Source organism: Rhineura floridana, chromosome 12 (assembly GCF_030035675.1).
Source record: "Rhineura floridana isolate rRhiFlo1 chromosome 12, rRhiFlo1.hap2, whole genome shotgun sequence".
NCBI classification, from domain to species: domain Eukaryota; kingdom Metazoa; phylum Chordata; class Lepidosauria; order Squamata; family Rhineuridae; genus Rhineura; species Rhineura floridana.
Genome location: NC_084491.1, coordinates 2772130 through 2788972, shown reverse-complemented (window position 1 = coordinate 2788972; position 16843 = coordinate 2772130). Strand labels below are relative to the sequence as shown.

General features: G+C 47.2%; 1 protein-coding gene across 2 annotated transcripts in view; it reads left to right on the top strand.

Moving 5' to 3' along the window:
- Positions 1 to 7002: 7002 nt before the first annotated feature.
- The window catches only part of GFPT1 (glutamine--fructose-6-phosphate transaminase 1), a 42993-nt gene continuing 33152 nt past the window's right edge, over positions 7003 to 16843 (top strand). The window contains exons 1-2 of one of the 2 annotated variants that reach the window (XM_061592452.1): positions 7003 to 7295; positions 13453 to 13560. In XM_061592452.1, the coding sequence (XP_061448436.1) occupies positions 7289 to 7295; positions 13453 to 13560 (115 nt within the window). In that variant the 5' untranslated portion in view covers positions 7003 to 7288. The remainder of the gene's footprint in view (positions 7296 to 13452; positions 13561 to 16843) is intronic. The other variant, XM_061592453.1, reaches the window with a different exon arrangement.

Genomic DNA, 16843 nt, shown 5'->3' with positions numbered 1-16843 from the left:
TGAGAAGACATGATTCACTAGAAAGGACAATAATGCTGGGAAAAACAGAAGGGAGTAGAAAAAGAGGAAGGCCAAACAAGAGATGGATTGATTCCATAAAGGAAGCCACAGACCTGAACTTACAAGATCTGAACAGGGTGGTTCATGACAGATGCTCTTGGAGGTCACTGATTCATAGGGTCGTCATAAGTCGTAGTCGACTTGGAGGCACATAACAACAATATTAAGTGGGGGTGGGGGTGTTTTATTTAGGAGAGGCTGAGGCTGGGCAAACAAGCTGTGGAAGAAGAGGAGTCTCTTGTGCATTATGGGTTTTTGTGGGCTTCTTTCTCCTTCAGCATCAGGGCAGAATAGCCGGGAAATACCTCACTCTTTGCTTGGAGCTAGACCCAGACCCTGCTATGGGATAGCCATGGAGAAAGTCCTGATGTGCTCTGAGGACCAGGGTCTTTCTGAGCAGCCCCCTACTGAAAGTGCAGCGAGGAATTCATGCAAAGCTGAAGGATCAGGAAGTGTGCAGCTGGAAGCAGCCTGTGTTGTGCTGGCCTTGCACAGGATGCCACTGGAGCTCTTGGGAAGCTAGCCTTTTCCTTGCCCGGGGCAAGATTGAGTTGCCAATCTTACTACAGCTATCAGTCCTTACAATCTGGAACTTGCTAGCGGGTGACGCATTTATTAAGGTCTGGCTCATTCCCAGTTCCTGAAAGAGAACAGTTCTTTAGTTTTAACTTTTCCCTGCCTCTGAAAACATCATGTTGCCTTAACATGATGCAATCAGCAAACATAACCTTTTCTTTCCTCCCAGCATTCCTTTCTTTTCTACAAAAGGAAATGTACTGTGGCATGAAAAATACCAGTTGTTACTGTAGTAGTAATTCAGCACTCCCCAAGAGAAGTGCAAGACTCTGAATAACCTAGTGGGTTAGTAAAAAGGGTATCTGGAACAGGCCAGTTCTGAGTTATCAAACTGGGTCCCCATTTGTTGGGGTTGCTACTTTCATTCTCAGGAACTGCCTACATTTGAGCAAGATCAGGCAAGGTAGCAGCTGAGTGTTACAGGTGGTTTGAGTGTTGGTAGCCCTCACATTTACATGGATCATCTAGATAATGACTTGCATGCAAACAAAGGAGCCCAAGGTCATGTGTGAAACTGAGAGTGCGATAAAAACAGTTGTGCCTATTTATTCCATCCAGAAAAATGGAGAGGATTTGGGTCTGTCAAGTATGATAGGACATTTTGTTTTATTTATTTTATGAATGTATAAACCACTTAATCAAGAAATCTCTAAGAAGTGTACACAAAAATATCCTCATTCCAGAGATCAGCTAGGGCATCAAACTGCTTGCAGAGGTGACAGGAAAATCCCCAAGAGTCATTAGGGATCCTGTTTTAATTGGCCTTCCACTCCTGAAGAGGTTAGAAATCCTAGTGAGCCTAAACCCTACAGGGTTATGTGTCCACAGCAAAGGAGGTACAGTATTTTAAACTCTGCCTCCCCTACATAGTTGTTATGCCATCCAACATGCACAAACCCAGTCCAATCTGCATCCAGCTGAATGCATGGAGCAGAAACGACCAGGGGCATGCATACCCTTGGTTTCCAGAGAGAATATGAAATCCTGAGCCACTCAATAGCGTGACATCTGTGAGAAATCCCCTAAAACAACTAGGGTTTTGTCGGGGGGGGGAAGCACCACCCTGAGACCACACTAGCCAGTCCAGGAACCAATTCCAATTCTGTCCAGGGAATTCACCTTTAGAAGTGCATACTCAAATCTGCTGGAAGGGCCAGCTGGATAGGGGGAGGCCCTCACAGCAGAGCAAACCTCTGCAGCTCTGCCTGCCCATCTCGAGTCCAGTTGCTCTGCGGAGCAGGTGGACAGCAGGGGAAAGATTCAGCCCAGCCAAGGTTCCAAGACATATGCAAGGTTGGCAGGCTTGTCCACGACGTGGTCCTGCTGTCCAAGTGGTGGTGATGGTGGGAGCTGGATGAGGCCATGCCCTTCCTTCCTGAGCTAGGGGCTCGGCCAGGGAGTACCCCACCAGACCCCTTGTGGGAGTTCCCCTTCCGCTTTATCCCGCCCAAGGGCCAGGAAGGGAGTTCAGCAGGGGAGGGGCTGTCAGAAGAGAAACTGGAACCCCTTGATGGAGGGATGGTTTGGAAGGGGAGTGATCACTCCCACTTCCCCTTGAAGAGCCTGGCCACCTGCCATGGCAGTCTTCCCCAAGCTGGTGCCCTCCAGAGGTATTGTATTGCTACCATGTAGTTGCTGGGCTCAGTTCAAAGTGCTGGTTTTGACCTATACAGTCTTATTATGTGGCTCAGGACCCCAGTGTCACAAGGACTGCCTCACCCCACATGAACCAACCTGGACCCTGTTTTTGTCATCTGAGGGCTTCTCCTTTGGAGGGGCAGAGTCCTGACCCAAGAACAGGCCTTTTCAGTGGTGGCTTCCCACTTGTGGAATGCTCTCTCTAGGGAGTCATACCGGGCACCGTCATCATCTACTTTTAAGCACCAGGCAAAAATGTTTCTTTTTACCCAGGCTTTTAGCTCTTAATGAGGAGGGTGTTATGTGTTTGCAGTTTCTATTTATTTATTATTATTTATTATTTCAATTTATATACCGCCCTTAGCAGAATAGCTCTCAGGGCGGTGAACAAACAAGATAAAATACAATATATCATAATAAAAATCATAAAAACATATACAAACAAACAACAAAAAAACACTACAAAAACACAATACGACAAAAATTAAAAATACGGATTAAAAGATTAAAATGGTTAAGAAAATTAAAATGCCTGGGAGCATAAAAAGGTCTTTACCTGGCGCCAAAAAGATAAAAGTGTAGGTGCCAGGCGTACCTCTTCAGGGAGGCTGTTCCACAACTCAGGGGCCACCACAGAAAAGGCCCTAGATCTAGTAACCACCCTCCGGGCTTCCCGATGGGTTGGTACCCGGAGGAGGGCCTTAGATTCTGAACAAAGTGAATGGGTAGGTTCGTATCGAGAGAGGCGTTCCACAAGGTATTGAGGTCCCACGCCGTGTAAGGCTTTATAGGTAAGAACCAGCACCTTGAATCTCGCCCGGAAGCAAATAGGAAGCCAGTGCAGATGCGCCAAGACAGGTGTTATATGCGAAGACCGACTGGTCCTCGTCAGTAGTCTGGCAGCTGCGTTCTGCACCAGCTGAAGCTTCCGAATTGTCTTCAGGGGCAGCCCTACGTAGAGCGCATTACAGTAATCCAATCTTGAAGTTACCAGAGCGCGAACAACGGAGGCGAGGTCGTCCCTGTCCAGATAGGGGCGTAGTTGGGCTACCAGATGAAGATGGTAAAACGCATTCCGTGCCACCAAGGCCACTTGGGCCTCGAGAGACAGGGAAGAGTCGAGAAGAACCCCCAAACTACGTACCTGTTCCTTCAGGGGGAGTGTAACCCCATCCAGAACAGGGTTAACATCCACCATCTGGGCAGGGAAGGCATTCACCAACAATGTCTCGGTCTTGTCTGGATTGAGTCTCAGTTTATTAGCTCTCATCCAGTCCATTATCGCGGTCAGGCAACGGTTCAGCACATCAACAGACTCACCTGAAGAAGATGAAAAGGAGAAGTAGAGCTGCGTGTCATCAGCATACTGATGGCAACGCACTCCAAAACTCCTGATGACTGCACCCAGCGGCTGCATGTAGATGCTGAAAAGCATGGGGGACAAAACCGACCCCTGAGGGACTCCGCAATGGAGAGTCCATGGTGTCGAGTGATGTTCCCCAAGCACTACCTTCTGGTGACGATCCGCGAAGTAGGAGCGGAACCACTGCCAAGCAGTGCCCCCGACACCCAACTCCGCGAGTCTCCTCAGAAGGATACCATGGTCGATGGTATCAAACGCCGCTGAGAGATCAAGGAGAATCAACAGAGTCACACTCCCCCTGTCCCTCTCCCGACACAGGTCATCATACAGGGCGACCAAGGCTGTTTCGGTGCCAAAACCGGGCCTGAAACCGGATTGAAATGGATCTAGATAATCGGTTTCATCCAAGAGCGCCTGGAGTTGGCTGGCAACCACCAGCTCCAAAACCTTGCCCAGAAAAGGGACATTCGCCACCGGTCTATAGTTGTTTAAATTATCTGGGTCCAAGGAGGGTTTCTTTAAAAGAAGTCTCACTACTGCCTCCTTGAGGCTGCCAGGGACCACTCCCTCCCTCAAGGAGGCATTAACCACCTCCTTGGCCCAACCGGTGGTTCCAGCCCTGCCAGCTTTCACTAGCCAAGATGGGCAAGGATCCAGAACAGACGTGGTCGCCCGAACCATTCCAAGCACCTTGTCCACTTCCTCGAGCTGCACCAACTGAAACTCATCCAATAAAGAAAGACAAGGCCGTGCTCCGGACACTTCAATGGATTCATCTGTCACAACATCAGAGTCAAGGTCCCTGCGGATACATGCAATCTTATCTTGAAAGTGTCCAGCAATTTCATTACAGCGGGTCTCAGATGTTTCCATAGTATCGTGGGGGCCAGAGTGTAAGAGCCCTCGCACGACTTTAAAAAGCTCCGCTGGGCAGCTTAAAGATGATCTAATAGAGGCAGCAAAATAGAGCTTCTTTGCTGTCCTTACCGCTTTTGTATACAACTTATTGGTGGCACTTACCAAGGCATGATTGTATCCACTGGGAGTTTTCCTCCATCTGCACTCCAGCCTCCTCCTCTCATGTTTCATCGCTCTCAGCTCCGGGGTATACCACGGAGCTGTATGAGCTCTACAGCGAAGGGGACGCGCAGGAGCGATCGTGTCAATAGCCCGGGTCATTTCTGTATTCCACAGTGCGACTAGGGCCTCGACAGGAGCACCAGTCCTATCAGCCGGAAAATCTCCCAGAGCCCTCTGAAAACCTACAGGATCCATCCGGCTCCAGGAGCGGATCAACTTAATAGATCCTCCACCTTTGCAGAGGGAAAGAGCCGCTGTAAGTCTAAATCTCAGCAAGCGGTGATCTGTCCATGACAATGGGGTAGATGAAAAACACCCCACCATCAGATCACCATCTCCATGTCCAATGGCGAAGATCAAATCGAGTGTATGTCCCGACACATGTGTTGGGCCAGTAGAAAATTGAGACAGCCCCATTGTTGTCATGGAGGCAATGAAGTCCTGAGCTGCGCCAGATAAGACAGCCTCGGCATGGACGTTGAAATTCCCCAGTACCAAAAGTCTAGGGGACCTCAAAAGGACCTCCGAGACTATCTCTGTCAGCTCAGCTAAGGAAGCTGTTGGGCAGCAAGGTGGACGGTACACCAACAGTATTCCTAGTCTGTCTCCCTGGCCCAACACAAGGTGGAGACATTCCAAACCAGTCGCCGTCTGGACAGGGTGCTTGGTGAGAGGAAAAGAACTCCTATAGACCACAGCTATGTGTTAGACCTGCCTTTTATATGTATGGATGTGTTTTTAGATTTTTATTTTGGTTTGGTTTTAATGTTTGTACTATTTTGTATTATTATCATGTTTGTAAGTTGCTTTGGGGTCACTTTTTGTGAAAAAAGTAATAAACAAAATAAATAACAGTAATAATAATCTCAACACTATTCTTGCAATCTAGAATTGCATTAGCCTTTTTTACCACTGTTTCACGCTATTAACTCGTATTTAGCTTATTGTCTACTAAACCCCTAGATCCTTTTCACATGTTCTGCTGTCCAGTTGGGTGTAACCCAAACTGTGGTTGTGCATCTGATTCTTCCTACTTCTATGTGGAACTTCACACTGATCTCTGTTAATTCATTTTGTTAGTTGTGGCCCAGTTCTCCATCTTCTCAAGATCTGGTTTCTGTCTTCTAGGTATTAGCCAGCCCACCCAGTTTGGTGTCATCTGCAAATGGGATGAGCGTTCTCTCCACTTCTTCATTGTCATTGACTGGAGCAATGCTGGGCCCAGCAGAGCGTCCTGCACCACCCACTTCTTTCCAGGTTCATGAGTAGCTATTGATGTATGCTTTTGGGGTACCATGATCCATTACCCAGCTGCAAATGCCAGCTGGCCAACTGCAACAAGAATATCACAGGAGGCTTTGGAAATGGACTACCTTCAGGTTGATCCCGACTTATGGCGACCCTACGAACAGGGTTTTCATGGTAAGAGTACTCAGAGGGGTTTCCCATTGCCTTCCTCTGAGGCTGAGAGGCAGTGACTGGCCCAAGGTCACCCAGTGAGCTTCATGGCTGTGGGGGGATTTGAACCCTGGTCTCCCAGGTTGTAGTTCAACACTCTAACCACTACACCACACTGGCTCTTAGGTAACCTTTTATCATTCAGAACACTCTAAAGGGCAGGGGCAGCTAAAAAAAAGGGGGGGGAAACAGCCGTCTGATCTGGGAAATATTTCACCATATTTAATTACATTTCTCTGTCCTGTGCTGTCCCAGGAGGCTTTGCTGAAGGCAAAACATGCCACCTCCGCGGTGGGGAACCCTAACAGGCATGCGAGGCAAGCGGGAGACCAACACGCTGTGCTGGGAGGCTGGTTAAGGGCCGCGGCGGCGCGTCCTGCTTCCCAGGCGGGCCAGCCACGCACCTCCAGCAAGCCAAGCGGGGCATGCAGAAGGAGGGCGCTGCCCTGCGGTGCGGCCCCAGCGCCCAGCCGTAGCCCAGGCCAGGCGTCTTCTGCCCGGCCGGGGGTCTTTCCCGGCACCAGCTCCTTTTAGCGAGGTCCAGAAAGAGGAGCCGAGCCAGGCCAGGCCCGCCTCGCTTCCCGTTCCAGGGCCTGAAGGCGCCTCCCCTCCAGCACCGAGTCCTGGGAGGTAGACTGCCTCCGTTGTCCCCGCAGGAGTGCGCCCGCAGCACGGCGGCTCATCGGCGCATCTTCCTCCCGGGAAGGGGCGCGCGAACGCAAAAGCGGCGCCCGTGTGGCCCCAGACTCGAGGGGCCGGGCCAGCCGGCGGGAGGGCGGGTTGGCTCGGCTGCCTTCGGTATCCCGCCCCGCCTGAGGCGGATCCGGCTCCGGCTGCCACGTCGGAAGTGCCACGGCAGCCCGCAGGGCGGCGAGGGGGCGGAGCCGGCCTGGCTAGGCCGAACCAGGCCAGGCCAGGCCGGGCGGAGCCCAATGGCGGGCCAGGTAGGGAGCCTGCGCCCCTCGCCCCCGCCACGCCCCCGCCGTGCCTCTGCCGGGAGGAGACGCCGCCGACGCCGCCCGAGCCACACCGTCTCCTGAGCGCCCGCACGCCCGACGCCGTCTCCGCCGCCTCCGCGCTCGGCTGTCCCGCTCGGCCCCCGCAGGCGCCACCATGTGCGGTGAGGAGGGAAAGGCGGCCGGTCCGGGAAAGGCAGGCTGGCTGCCCGCTGCCCTGCGAGGCGCTGGCGGGTCGGTTGGGGGACGGGGGCACATCCAGGGTGTGTGTGACGGCGTTTGGGGTGCTAAGGGCTGCCCACCTCCCCCAAACCCAAAGAAACCCCATCCCCTCAGGCTGCGCTCCTCGGGCCATGTGCAGAGGTCTTGCGAATGGAGGACAAGGGCGAGACCCACGGGCGGGGCCTGCCCCTTTCTCTTTTGGCCCGGCGCCTTCCTCCCGAGGGGCGCCCCCGGGCCAGCGGATCTGGCGCCCCACTGCCGCCCCCCCCCGTCATGGAGACCTGCTGGAGAGCCGGCGACTGGCCCAAGCCCTCCCCGCTTCCCCGGGGAGGAGGCTCTTGGATCTCTCCCGTCCGGCACAAGCTCTCTGAGCATGTGTGGAGTGCCTTTCTGTGAAGGAGCAGTGTGTGTGTGCGTGCGAGGCAGAGAGTGTGGGAGGCAACAGGAGACTGGCAGGGAGGGGACTGTGAACCCAAGAGAGTGGGTGATTTCCGGAAGCACACGTATATGATGCACCTGTGTATAACTCAGTTTATTTCCACACCGCCCATCGTTTGAAAATTGCAGAGCATTTAGAAAACGTAACGAAACAATCTCAGGGAAATAGTGACAGTTGCAGGATTGGTCATTCTGTCTAGATTGCAGAATATTTATTTATTTATTTATTGCATTTATATACAGCCCCATAGCCAAAGCGCTCTGGGCAGTTTACAACAATTAAAAACATCAAAAACAAATATACAAATTTTAAAAGCATATGCTAAAATGCCTGGGAGAAGATGAAAGTTTTGACCTGGCGCTGAAAAGATAATAGTGTTGGCGCCAGGCGCACCTCATCAGTAAAATCATTCCATGATTTGGAGGCCACCACTGAGAAGGCCCTCTCCCTTGTTGCCATCCTCCGAGCTTCCCTCAGGGTAGGCACCCGGAGGGCCTTGGATGTTGAGCCAAGTGTACGTAGTGGAATATATATGAACAGAGTCATGGAGGAGGTGTGTGAATTGGCAGGATTTAGTGGGGAAATGTTTTCACGTTTGGCAGGCGAAAGGATGATACCCTGGAAAATGACAAGAAGTCAACTTGCTAGAAATGTCCTTGGGAAGCTTGCTGGGGGAAGAGATGAGAGCCCTGAGTGCAAGGAGGCAGTGTGCCGGTGGGATGGCGAAGTGGACCCAAAGGCGAGCCGGGGGCCTCTTCAGAAGCTTTTCCACCCAACGTCCATGCAGGCTGCCTTTCCGACACCTTGGGGTGAACCTGGGATTTGCCAAAGGCGTCGGCGGTGGTGCAGGGGGGGGGCTTCTATATCTTGGGCTTGGGTGTTCTCTGCCCTTCCCTACCAAGCTCTCAATTGAGGATGGTTCTGAATACCCTCTGGAATGTTTCTGAAAGATGGAAGGGAGCAATCCAAACCCAAGATCCGCCAGGCTGAGCCAATGGATCTTTGGCTCAGCTGGCTGAACCCCAGCTTAAGTCCCCAACGCTGGCTCACATAGAGACACGCCAGTCCTTCATCCTAGTTCAGCCAAAGCCCACATAAGTCCCCCCAAAGGGGTTGGTGGGTGGGGAGCTTACTGTGGATCCTAACTCTGTTCAGCTCAGTCATGTGACTTCGCAACCCAACAGAACTTAGACAAGTTAAACTCTATTTTAAAGGCTTAAGAACATAAGAAGAGCTTGCTGGATCAGGCCAGTGGCCCATCTAGTCCAGCATCCTGTTCTCACAGTGGCTAACCAGGTGCCTGGGGGAAGCCCGCAAGCAGGACCCGAGTGCAAGAACACTCTCCCCTCCTGAGGCTTCCGGCAACTGGTTTTCAGAAGCATGCTGCCTCTGACTAGGGTGGCAGAGCACAGCCATCACAGCTAGTAGCCATTGATAGCCCTGTCCTCCATGAATTTGTCTAATCTTCTGGGCCAGCTCTGCCAACAGTAGCCTTGGTCGTAAATGGGGTTTGGATCTGGCATACTTTACACTGGGTTAATTTAGGATGGCATAACTTACACTGGTTTCCCATAGCTGGAATTGCTCCCTTAATATTTAATTTCATCCCCACTTTGCACTGTGTTCGCACATTGTTGATAAACATTTTTTATTGTTGTTGCAGATGCTTGGTTGTTTTGAAAGGTGCTGTTTAAACTTTCTTGAGTTTCTTGAGCACTGAAACCTGGGAAAGGGAAGCTGAATAAGAAAAGCCCTGTTCGCCAAGTGAAAGACACTGTCATCAAATTCTAGGGGCATAATCATCACATTTATTGGAACATTAATATCCCATTTTTTAATTTTAAAAAATGTTCCAAGATGACTCCCATGAAAAATAATTAAAATACAATGAAATTACTACAGAAAAGAGCAGGAAAAACGTAAATGTAGCACTAAAACCAGTCTCGCTGTTAATCAAAAGCTCATGCAAATAAAATAGTTTTAACCTGGTGCCCAAAAGTATAAAGAGTCGATACTGGGGAACTCCCATCTTTGGTGTTCCACTATAAAGCCTGGTCTCTACTTGCCTAAACTCTTCTGAGATTTTAATTAGATACTCCCAGTATTATAATAATATTGGAAGTGTATATATAGGTCTTTAGAGCATTCAGGATGTGTCATGGGCATGCATTGTTCCACTAATCCTTACAAATCCCCCATAACTTAAAGTGTGTGATTCTCTCCATGTTGCAAAGGAATAGGAACCTAGGGAAAGCTTGGCTGAAGCTACTTGGTAAATGCTTGAGATTTGAACCAGGACCTTACAGAGTCATTACTCGCATGCTGAGCCATTGCCCTGCCTCAGCTCGTCGTCTGCACCGTCTTGTTTGCAGGTGTAGCCTAACCCTATGAGTCTACCTCCGGAGTCATATCCCTGGGTCCATCTAGCACACTGACTGGCATCAGCTCTATAGAGTTTCTTCTCTAGCTTTACCTGAAAGGAGGTGTCAGAGATTGAACCTTGGATCTTTCCATGACACAGCCCTGCTCGGCCACAGGGCTACAGACACCAGCTATTCCTTCTGCTCTCCTAGTACTAAGGATTTTAAATGTACCCCCCCTTAAGTACTGGTGGAATGGAGTTTTGACCAGGAACACAGGCTGTATTCTTTTCGAGAAATTTATCCTGAAGAGCATAGTGAAGGAGCGCTGCAGTCTCAATTTGCTCATGTATATTTAATGCTATGTACATTTCAGAAAATGGAAAGTGGGGCAATGCTAAGAATAGGATAGGCAATTTATGTTATAAACAGTTTTGCTGTGAATGCAGGGCAAGTGTGTCTTTCTGTAAATTCAAGTGTGTGTGTGTGTGTGACTTGCAGATTGTGTAGCATGCTCTATGCATTGCGAAAAGCAAACCCTTTAAATTGTATCTGAATACAGTCATGGAAACTTAAGTGTCTTGTTCTAGAATGAGAACGCTGAGTTAGAGTGATGGAGGCTAAGAAAGATGATGCCTTTCCTTCAAGCCATCTTTCCTGAGGGAATTACTTAACCTTTCATGGTTGAGATTGTAAGGTCCACTGCCATTGTAGCTTTATTTTTACCTTGAAATGTCTGTGTCTCACTTGCTTTTCTTTGACGGACAGCTTTTAAGTTAAATAAGTATAATCCATACATTGTTGAGAACAGCCAAGGTAGAATGCAGGTGACTGGATTCAATGCCAGGCCTCTTCCCACGGCATACATTCCCCCCACACACACACAGAAACCAGTGGAGCAGATACACGCTGGAGCCATTGTGGAATGTTCAGGTGTTCACAACCAGTTTGAATTTGCCTCAGAGGTAAAGATGGAAACAAATCTTACAGGATCACTTCCTGTTAATAATTACACCAGCGCGGCATCATAACTGGATTTTTAAAAGAATACAAGTTGGGATAATGTAAAGATATGATGGTTATCCATAGCTTAGCAAGGTACATTGAGAGGAGAGACTAAGACGATATTCCAAGCATTGGCTTGTAGGTAAATATGCGATGCCGGAATTCCTGTTCAGCAGAAAAGAGAGGAATTGTTGCCACTTTGTAACAGGTAATTTGTTCTGGGTTTGAGTGTACAAGTAAAATTCTGTGTCGGTTGGGCTACAGTCTAGTTCTAGGTCTCAGCCCAGTGGCCAAGCCTCCATGCTTTACATATACAGCCAGATGTTCCCGCCAGGAATGAAACAGCATTCTTCTTTCCAGCTTCTTGCATCAAGCCAAGGAGGTCTGCAGAATTTTTGGGTTCAGGGTTACATTGCTAATATTAAACAAACACAGCCCTCATTAACCTCCCATTTTTATCTGAATTCTGTGTTGATTTGTGGTGAGGTAGTGGTCCTGGCTGAACATGACTGCATTTGTGAATTCTGGCTGGCTTCTCTTACAAGAGGGACAGCAGGATATAAACTCCTCTTAAAAGGCTATTGAGGATTGTAGTTTAGTGGTCCAGCACCTGCTTTTACATGCAAAAAGCCCCTGGTTCGATCCCTCATCTCCACGTAGGCTGGGAAAGACTCAGAACTGGGTTGGATGTGGTTCCATGCAAGGCACTTCCTGCGTTCCCATACAGATATTATTCCTCTAACTTCTGTTTAAGCTGTCCCTGTTCATTCAAAAGTGTATCAGTTGGCGTTGATTCAGTAGCCTGGTCTTCTTCCGTCATCTTTGTTGTTTGCTGCGGCAAGTAAGAGTTGCCCCCAGGCAAGCTGCCCCTATGATAGAGGGCCCCGTGTGGAGCCCCCTGGGCTGAACCTGTACTCTGCATGCCTGATACTTGCACTCCCAGTAATGATGGTTAGTACAGGTATCTCATCATACAGAATTGACCAATTGGTAAACTTAAAAAGAATATATATAAATAGAATGTGACAGCTATGGATAATAGCTGCTGATCCTTGCCACTTTGTAATATATTATTGTACTTCACGGTAGCAAATTATATTTGCTTCTTGTCAATCAGGTTGGGAATTTTTACCTGCCAAAGGCTGGTGATTCTTCTTTCCTCCCTCCCCACCCCTTTTAGATCACCAATGACTAATTCTGTGTCAATAAAGTAATAAAAGTTCTTGTTACCTTGGGAATGTATTTGCAACACTGTTGTCAAGAATTTATATATAAAGGATTTACTCCTATGGACTGTGATTTTATTTATGAGCTGAAGGAGTAAATTCCTTTCACTGTATTTTTTTAACCTGTGCAGTGAGTAAATGGTCTTGGGAGGGTGCCCTCCAGTGCTTGCTTGCTTGCTTATTTATTTATTTATTTATTTATTTATTTATTTATATATATATATATCCCGCCCTTCCTCCCAGCAGAAGCCCAGGGCAGCAAACAAAAGCACTAAAAACACTTCAAAACATCATAAAAACAGACATCAAAATACATTGCTCCTTGCAAGGGCACGAAGATCTTGCATTGTGCCCAGTTCACAGCCCTTCCTCCACATGGCTTGAGCCCTAAGCTGCTTCTCATTTCGCATAAGGGAAGGGGGATTTCCACCTTGTCCCCCCTGCACTCCCATCTGCACCCCTCCACGCCTTTACCCACAGCATTCCTGGGGATTCCCCAGTCCACAGAAATAGATTTTTAGGGGTGCATTGAGAGAGCAAGAGGGAGGGGGAGGCAGTGAAGGTCCATTTCATCAGCTCAGTTCAAATCACAGAAGGAAAGTTTTAAGAGCCAAGAGCTGGTGTTTAGGTTCAAAGCGCTTACTATGTATGTGATGCTGCGTCTCTTAAAACTCCCTTTTCCTTGAGGCCTTTGGCTTAACCTCTTAATCTCCATTCCTAGCTGGAACCAAGCTTAAGTCCACATAGCGGTGTTTACTCATCTCTCGTGCCTAGCTACTTCTCTCTTCCCCACAGTTGATTGTACACTAGGAGCTCCTAGGTGGGGGTGTCTTGTTTTTTGCTTATGATTTTTTTAAAGTGTGCTGTGTGATGTGATAAACGAGAATGTAGCAAAAATAGAGTGATATGCTTCCTGCTTGTGGCTTATAATGGAAAAGGATCAATTTCTTTACAATGTTTGTCGGGCTATGTGAATAGGAATCCTACACAACACTGCTTAAATTCATAGTTTTGAATTGCAGTTTTCAACTAATGTATTCTTTGTTTTAATTTCAAATCAATTTTGCAGGTATCTTTGCTTACCTGAACTACCATGTTCCCCGGACAAGGCGAGAGATCTTGGAGACCCTCATTAAAGGGCTTCAGAGACTTGAGTACAGAGGATATGACTCAGCTGGTAAGCTGCTCACTTGCACTTGGCATTGGATTCTTTACATTGAGAACTTTTTCCTGTTGATAGGCTTGTAAAAGTAAATGATTGTTTATAAATTCTCACATATCAGAAGCTAGGCTTGGTGTGATTTGTTCCACCTTTCAGTGCACATATAATAAGTGGAGAAGTAGAAGGTTCATGTGTCAATATTTCCCATTTATTTGATTGGTTGTATATATTGGACACAAACTGTTAATGTGTACAAGTATTTGGATGAAGTGAGGCGACCAAAAGTATTCCAAATGTGATTGCGCTAGATTTGTACAATGGCATTATGATATTGGCAGTTTTATTTTCAGTTCCTTTCCTTATGATCCCTGGCATGGAATTTGCCTTTTTCACAGCTGCCGAACACTGGGTCGACATCTTCATAAATATATCCATTACGACCCCAGGATCTCACTCCTGGTCAGACACTGCCAGTTCAGATTCCATGAGTGTAGATTTTTTGCTCCAATATGCATCACTTTACACTTGTTTACATGGAATTGCATTTGCCATTTTCCCGCCCATTCATTCAGTTTGGAGAGGTCTTTTTGGAGATCTTCACAATCCCTTTTTGTTTTAACAACCTTGAACAATTTAGTATCATCAGCAAACTTGGCCACCTCACTGCTCACCCCTAACTCTAGGTCATATATGAACAAGTTAAAAAGCCCAAGTCCCAATACCGATCCTTGGAGGACTCTACTTTCAACATGCCTCCATTGGGAGAACTGTCCATTTATTCATTCTCCCTGCTTCCTGTTACTTAACCAGTTCCTGATCCATGATAGGACTTCCCATATTCCGCAACTGCTAAGCTCACTCAGGATTTTTTGGTGAGGTACCTTGTTGAAAGCTTTCTGAATTTCCAAGTACAGTATGTCAGCTGGATCACCTCTATCTATATGCTTGTTGACACTTGCAAAGAACTCTAATAGGTTAGTGAGATAGGACTTACCCTTCCAAGAACCATGCTAGTTCTGTTTCAGCAAGGCTTGTTCTTCTATATGCTTGGTTATTTTATTTTTAACCACAGTTTCCACTAGTGTGCCTGGGACAAATATTAAGCTAACTGGCCTCTAATTTCTGGGATCATTTTCATTAGAAGATCAGCAATTTATTTATTTTTATTTATTATTTGATTTATTCCGCCCTTCCTCCCAGCAGGAGCCCAGGGCGGCAAACAGAAAAGCTAAAAACACTTTAAAACATCATAAAAACAGACCTTAAAATACATTAAAACAAAACAATGTTACAAACATTTTAAAAAAGAGCTTAAAAAATCACATTTGAGAACTCTTGGGTGGATGCCATCCGGACCCAGCGATTTGTTAGTTTTTATTTTGTCCATTAGGCCTACAACTTCATAATTCGTCACTGTTATTGACTCAGTTCCTCCCTTCCTGCAAAAGTTAGTTCAGGCACAGGGATCTGCCCTGTACGACTGTGAAGACAGGTGGAAAGAATTAATTCAGCTTCTCTGCAATCTCCTTATCTTGCCTTAGCACACCTGTGACTCCCTTGTCATCCAGGGGTCCAACCACCTCTAGATGGTCTACTGCTCTGAATCTATTTAAAGAATGTTTTGTTGTAGGTCTTTATGTTTTTAGCTCACATTATTTTTTAGCATCCCATAATGTCTGCCTGCATTTCTTTTGCCAATGTTTGTGTTCCTTTTTGTTCTCCTCATTTGGGCAAGACTAATAGCGTTTTTCTGCTCCTTAACCATACTGGCATCCTCTTGGTGTTATCTTTCTTGACTTACTCTATCTGAGCTTCAAATATTGTGTTTTTAAACAACTCCCCAAGTATTTTGCAGTGAATTGACTTCTTGACATCACCTTTCAACTTTCTGTTTACCAATCTCATTTTGGGGAAAGTTTCCTCTTTTGAACACACATGTGACCGTGTTGGATTTTCTTGGCAATTGACCATGTACATAGAATCATAGAATAGTAGAGTTGGAAGGGGTCTGTAAGGCCATCAGGTCCAACCCCCGCTCAATGAAGGAATCCAACTTAAAGCATACCTGACAGGTGGCTGTCCAGCTGCCTCTTGAATCCCTCCAGTGTTGGAGAACCCACCACCTCCCTAGGTAATGGGTTCCATTGTCGTACTGCTCTAACAGTCAGGAAAATTTTCCTGACGTTTAGTCGGAATCTGGCTTCCTATAACTTGAGCCCATTATTCTGTGTCCTGCACTCTGGGATGATCGAGAAGAGATCCCAGCCCTCCTCTGTATGACACCCTTTCAAGTACTTGAAGAGTGCTATCCTATCTTCCCTCAGTCTTCTCTTCTCAAAGCTAAACATGCCCAGTTCTTTCAGTCTCTCCTCATAGGGCTTTGTTTCCAGTCCTCTGATCATCCTTATTGCCTTCCTCTGAATCCATTCTAGTGTGGTGTCCAGAATTGGATGCAGTACTCAAGATGAGGCCTAACCAGTGTCGAATAGGGGGAACCAATACTTCACGCAGTTTGGAAATGATACTTCTGTTAATGCAGCCTAAAATAACATTTGCCTTTTTTGCAGCCGCATCGCGCTGTTAAATTAATCATGTATGTATGCATTTTAGATTAAACATGTGTTTAATTTAATAGCACTATAGTCACTGCTCCCAATCAGTTCAAGAACACATCTTGCTCCAGGTCCTGGGTGCCACTTAGGATTAACTCCCGGGTCGCTGTTCTGTGACCAACTGTTCTGTTCTAGGGCACAGTCATTTAGGGCATCTAGAAATGTTACCTCTTTGCCATGACTGGAACACATATGTAGCCAGTCTATATCTATAGCGTTTATATCCAGGGATAACTTTGCCCCACTGGTTTTCTCCATTCCACCAGAGTTCAGTTTTGCTCACTCTATCAATGCTGACCTCTAAGACCAAGCACTCCAATTCTCCTATCTTGGCTAAGAGGCTTCTAGTATTAGCATATCAACACTTACAGAGTAGGGCTGCAAACTAGGTTTCAACAGGCTTCCTTCCCCTAACATTTAGCTCCTGAGTTGTTACAGAATCTGGCTCCTAGAGTATTCCCTTATTAGTATGAGTTGTTGCTTTAATTAAATAAATGGGTGTTACTTACTCTGGTCCTGCTGCTAAACTCACCTTGATTCTTTGTAACTGGGGCTCCTTCCAGCCTGTGAAGTGAGGGTATTCTGGGCTCCTGCTGGGAGGAAGGGTGGGATATAAATCAAATAATAAATAAATAAATTCTGATACCCTGTAATTTTATTCTAGCCTGTGGAAAAATAACTGTGCA